The 5,716-nt window shown below is 37.2% G+C and overlaps 1 protein-coding gene across 1 annotated transcript in view; it reads right to left on the reverse strand.

The window, feature by feature from the left end:
* Positions 1-269: 269 nt before the first annotated feature.
* DEPDC7 (DEP domain containing 7) overlaps positions 270-5,716 on the reverse strand; it is a 9,896-nt gene continuing 4,449 nt past the window's right edge. Inside the window, exons 3-9 of the mRNA XM_009334575.1 lie at positions 4,573-4,703; positions 3,480-3,669; positions 2,487-2,701; positions 1,309-1,451; positions 965-1,090; positions 786-864; positions 270-597 (exon numbers count right to left, since the gene is read on the reverse strand). Coding sequence (XP_009332850.1) covers positions 383-597; positions 786-864; positions 965-1,090; positions 1,309-1,451; positions 2,487-2,701; positions 3,480-3,669; positions 4,573-4,703 — 1,099 coding nt within the window. The 3' untranslated portion in view covers positions 270-382. The remainder of the gene's footprint in view (positions 598-785; positions 865-964; positions 1,091-1,308; positions 1,452-2,486; positions 2,702-3,479; positions 3,670-4,572; positions 4,704-5,716) is intronic.

The raw sequence follows: 5,716 nt of genomic DNA on the forward strand, positions 1-5,716 counted from the left end.
TACACGACAGAGTCATATCATGCAAAGCCAATTAGAAAAACCTGTTCAGCATAAAATTCAGTGCCAGGGCAAAAGAAGGCAGAGAGATCTCATTCACAGAGAGGTGTTTCCCATCTCAGTAACTGACACTTGAATAGAGGGAGTCAATAGACTTGGGTTTAGGTGAGGAAAAGGAAGGATTATTTTGGCCCTACAGCAATTAAGAATGAGCAAAGCTAAACTGTAAGTACAGGCTAAACGTGGGCACCGTTGGCTTTGGTAATAATTGTATAAATTCCATCCATTTCCACAAAATAATTTTATTAGATACATGAATACAAAAGACTTACAAATATATTAGTGTTTTCAATACTGGAGTATAGAAAGTAATCTATATTTAAAGTCACACACACATATTAGTAACTCTGTCTCCAAAATACTGCATAAAAATACTTGGATTACTACTATGAAACTGACCTAGCAGTCTCTTTCTCTCTTTGTCAGAGAGCTTTGAATCTTCATCAATAGCTTTCAACAGAGATAATAGCTCATCTTTTGTGGTCTTCTCTGTATTGGAGCGATACTCTCTTTCATCGAGCTTTTGGCAAAAGGTATAGCCTAAAAGGAAACACGAGACATTCAGATAGTTAACACCACAGTCAGCCACCCTCGAGATTCTACAGACCCACCCTCCTTTAGAGTCAAATTAGTCATTGTTACAGCAAGTCTTTTTTGCATCATCTCAGTCCCTTCTATTTCTCATCTGGGTGCATGACAAGAATAAGAAGTTCAGTTTAAACTGTTACCTGTTATCTTACTAGGATCTTGTCCTTTCTGCAAAGCCACCAGTTTATTGCTGACCATTTTATGCAGTGTCCCTGGGATCTTGAATAGAAAGAGAAGACAGTCAAACAGCAGCTTAGAAAAAGGCAATTCTGCATAAGCATACAAGATAACAAAGACCTGGTCATTTTCTAGCACTTACTTTTAACACATCTTTTTGGTGATCCACAAGGAACAAGATCAGGAGGTCAGTTTTCCCTCTAGATAAGGTTTTGTTGTTGATAATAGCTTTACAGAATGTTCTTTTCACAACCATCCTGTTGTCACTCTAAAGGATAATGTGAAATAATTATCAGAAGAGGATAATTCATCTCCCCCTTTAAGAAGGGCACTGCCTTTGTTCTTCTAGAGTCCTTGCTTCTCCTGCAGTCATATGCTACATCAATGCTAGTCACCAAGATACAAATGTGTTTCTGACCAGTATCTGGGACCTCTAGATTTCAGTAAGTGTAAAGCAACATGTAACAGTTCAGTTTGCACATTTACCTCCTTCTGTAGTTTGAGCTCAGAATTATGTGCTGCAACAGCCATGAAGTAGAGTAGTCTTCTGAACTCCTCCCTGACTTGGCTGTCTAGAAGTTTCAAATAGAGTTGAACCGCTTCTAAAGATTGCTCCATCTTTCCATTCACTGGGGAGAGATAAAAGGTATCTATTGCCATATTTATTTAAATAAATGTTACAATAAAACACCTAAATTAGCCACTGAAGAGAAGTTCATCTCTCTAAACAGAACTGGTCAAACAAAGCAATTCATTCTCACAACAATTTCTCACAGGCTGATGAGAGCTATTTGCATACAATCTGAGAACAGCCCACACCCAGGCTTTTAGCCTGATATTTAAGCAAGCTCACTTTCAATTAAGTTCCATTACAGTTCAGCCGTCTTGAATGGAATGTGAAATAGTGAAAAAGGAAAATGGTTCTGTTTATTCCCAAAACAAGAGGTCACTAATTTTCTAAAGATCTACCAAGAAATGAGGAGTATGTCCTAGATAAATGGGCTAGCTTGATGAAGTAATTGCAAACCATTCTGTAGAGCTTTGTTAAGTTTTAATTGGCCTTACTATGCAGAATACCCATTTTAGATGTGTGAATTATTTAAATGAAGTAGGTTGCATTAGTATCCTCCCTTCATAGGCAGGGAGGAGGAATGGGATATAAACGCAAAATATTCCTACCAACATGGAACAAGAATAATAATCAAGGCAGAGAAGGATGAAAAATAAGGAGAACAGGGATGAGGAGATGTTAACTGATGACTGAATCGTCAAAAACTTTCTAAAATACTGTCTAAATATAAAATTTAAGAAATGCTCATTTCTATGGACAAGAGGGGAGAGTTGTGAACGGGATACAAAGCATCCACATAGCTTTACCTTCAGATCTTATGGCCTAAGTATTTAATATTAGGCCGTATTTATATTTAATTTCCCATGGATACCAACTACTACCAAATTATAGCACTCCAGTTTCACAGCCATTCTACACAGAACTGCACATAGTCAGGGCCAAAATTTCTCTTTATTTCAAAGCACAGTTTTCATGACTAGAAATTGAAAAAAACTTGCTGAAGTCAACTTTTAAGCTTGGCTGCTGAAGTAAATACTCAGTTTGTCAGTACATATCTCACATAAGCTTAGGAACATAGCCTTATTTTACTTACCTAATAGTTCTGCAATTCCTGAATGAATTTCAGATGCATGGCTTAACAGTGGCTCCTTTTTTTGGCCGTAGTATCTACCAATATTTTCAAACAGCAGTAGTTTCCACGTGTCTGCTTTATCTGGTTGATCAGGCAAGTTCCTGCTAATATCTACCACCATATGATCTGGAAGATATTCCAAGCAATCTATTGCTGCTGAGAGCCATTCATCTGTTCTAAAAGACAGAGTAGTTTAACTTTGCAGCATTACTTACTGATGCCTTTCAGAGTTGGTTGCATTGTTTTTCACAGAAAGTAAACTGGTTTCTCACAGCATGACAGTACCTAAATACATGGTACTTAAATACATTAGAAATTGACACAAAAAAAAGACACTTTTCCTGACACACTCAGGTAGATCATAACCGTATACTTTTTTGTTATGTATTTAATCAAGATGAAGAATTAGTAACCCACACAGGTAAACAGTCACAAGCAGTTAAACCTAAAGTTAGTGATGTCCTCTGCTGTTAGACAAGGACATAATTATTGCTAGATAAACAGAAACCTGAACCTTGATCTGATTCAGGTAGGTAAAAGTTTTTCAGACTATGTTTAACAGTTTCAGGCTCAGCGTTCTTGGCTGTTTTAGTACAGTAGGAGAAACTAAACTATTCCCTCACAGGTAATTTTTTAAGGAAAAAATTTCAAGATGATAGCAAAATGCTCTATTCTTCCCTCAATGCAGCAAACAATTTCCCCTCTGAATACTATCAAATACTATCATTGCATTCAAAAACTCTTCCAATGTTCAGCACAAATTGTCTCAGCTACTTCTGGTTTACAGCTTAGCAACTAGTATTTACCAATTAATCCAGTCAAGTCTAACAGAGAGAAAAGTGCCCACTCACATCCTTTCTGCAGTACATTTCTACCCAAAGATCAACTGTGCTTTACATGCCTACAAAAGCAGAAAGTTTTTCAAAGTTGCAGAGGTGAGCGATGAATACTTACTGTGAATCACTGAAAGCCTTGAGAATCTCTCTGTCTAGGTAGTTACTTGTGATGACATATTCAGTTCCCTTCCTTGGTTGTGGAAGCTGAGGTCTGATCTCTTGGTGCTCCAGTAAAGACTCAAGGAGCGGAAGGTCTACAAGCTGCAGCAGACGAGCAATTGTTTGTTCTTGCCATACTTCATTAATAACTGGGAAGGGTGGAATACACAAAGCACACGAAGATTCAGCACGTGCAAAAAGAGAGATTATGAAAAAGACAACTCCCCTTCTTCCCATCAGTCCTAACCTAACAGATTAATTTTACCAAAATAAAGATTTAGAGTAGCAGAGAGTGTAGCCCTTATCAGCTTTAAGTGCATGTTATCACCGCAAAAGGAAAGAATTAGCCATTTGTTTAGTTAACTACAAGTGTCAGAGAACTGCTTTTTTGATAAGTCTGAAGTGCCTTCCATTCTTTGTGCTCTAATTTGCAAGCCTTCTTTGTTCTAGATAAAGGATTTAAAAAAAAAAGTGTAACAGTGACACTATCCTTATCACAGGTTCCACAATTAAGATCTGGCTCGAGTTTTGAGAGTTTCTAGGATGCATTAGCATTTTTAACCAAAGGAAAAGACACATTAGATCATAGGTTAGTCAGAAAGAAGACATGAATTGTCAGAAACAGTTTCACAAAATACTGAAGGAGCGCTGGACGGTGCACATACACAGTTAAAAAGCTAGGGAAGAGTTTTAACTAACAGTAGACTATTGGCCATGATTAAGTCAAGCATGGAAGTAGTGCAGGTAATTGAATATTATGAGGAACGTTCCTAACTCAAGTCAAGTTCTACGCGATTGTGCATTCTTCTCCACAAAATTCAACACTGATTTATTTTAACTGGAGATAATGGGTCCTGTCTGATGAAATAAAAAGGTAAAAAGCAAGCCTGCAACAAATATAATTTGCCTTTGTTATGACATGGTGTCAAAACAAAATACTGAGAGAGTCAGTTTGACTCCCTCTCCAATCTGACAGGTATAAGCCTTTACAGTCCTACAGTTATTATCTTCCTTCTCCCACAAACAAATTACTGAGACATTATTTGGCTTACCTCGACGGGACAAACTATCAGAGATGTTTACTTGAGGGGTATTTGCAGGCTTTAAACTCAGGTTTTCCCAGAGATCCTCCAAGTTTTCTGGTTTGACAGGAGTAGAATGAAACAACATGCTCTTCTCGTGTCTGAGATTAAGAAACAGTTTTCATATATATTTATATCCATATATATATAGATAACCAAACATATCATGTAACATATAGATACAGATAACTGTCTCTATATAAATATTTACATAATCTTTTCCCCCCTCTCCCCGGCCCAACCAAGTCGCACAGGAGAATGAATGATACCTTAAGGAATAATTTGCATGCAACAGTTGCATGCAAGTGCATAGTTCCTCTCTTGGAACTTGTCACAGCTGGCATCAACAAGCTACCTCAATTACCACAGAGAAAATTTAAGAGGAAGAAATGGTTAAGGGGGGAAAATTACTTAAAGAAAAAAAACCAAACAAACACACACCAAACAAAATTCCCCCCTCGAAACCTCCAGAGTTTTAAGACATTATTCCTGATGGCAAAGTGAGGACAAAAATTAAGAGCTGTTCTTGAAAAACCTAGCAGGTTGTTGCTCCATAGCAACACCATTCCTAAAGTTACACGGCTTGTTCTAATCAACTTAATCAACCTTGTTCATCAATTAATGGAAGGCTTCAGAAGCCTGCCACCCATTTCCATGTGTTAGCTGGTTCTTCTCATAACTGCTTTCATATGCTATCAAGTAGATAGCATAACAATTCTAGCCACAAAATTACTATTCCTCCAAGCATATTTGTTTAATTTCAATTTCTATAGCTTCTTTGTTTTAGGGCACTGCAAAATCCTTTTGATGGCCACTATCTTTGCTGCGTATGTAACAAGCTGTATGTATCAATAGGTCTGTTCCTTTCACTAAATAAAGAAATGTAATCCAATGGATCTGTGCCCTGCCCAGAAGAAAAACACCTTCATTCTACACTCATAGAACATGAATAACCTTGTTTTGTGACTCTTTGTCCGATATATTCTAAGTCTTGCTTTAACAGCCCTTGTGAATAATATATTTTTAAATACCACATTTGATTAAAGTGTTTTTAATTTCTCACAAATTCTCCTCTTTCCAAATAAAGACTTGGGACAGCTGGCTTTAGCACAGA

The sequence above is a fragment of the Pygoscelis adeliae genome, unplaced genomic scaffold (genome assembly GCF_000699105.1).
Source record: "Pygoscelis adeliae isolate BGI_AS28 unplaced genomic scaffold, ASM69910v1 Scaffold171, whole genome shotgun sequence".
Classification (NCBI taxonomy): Eukaryota; Metazoa; Chordata; class Aves; order Sphenisciformes; family Spheniscidae; genus Pygoscelis; species Pygoscelis adeliae.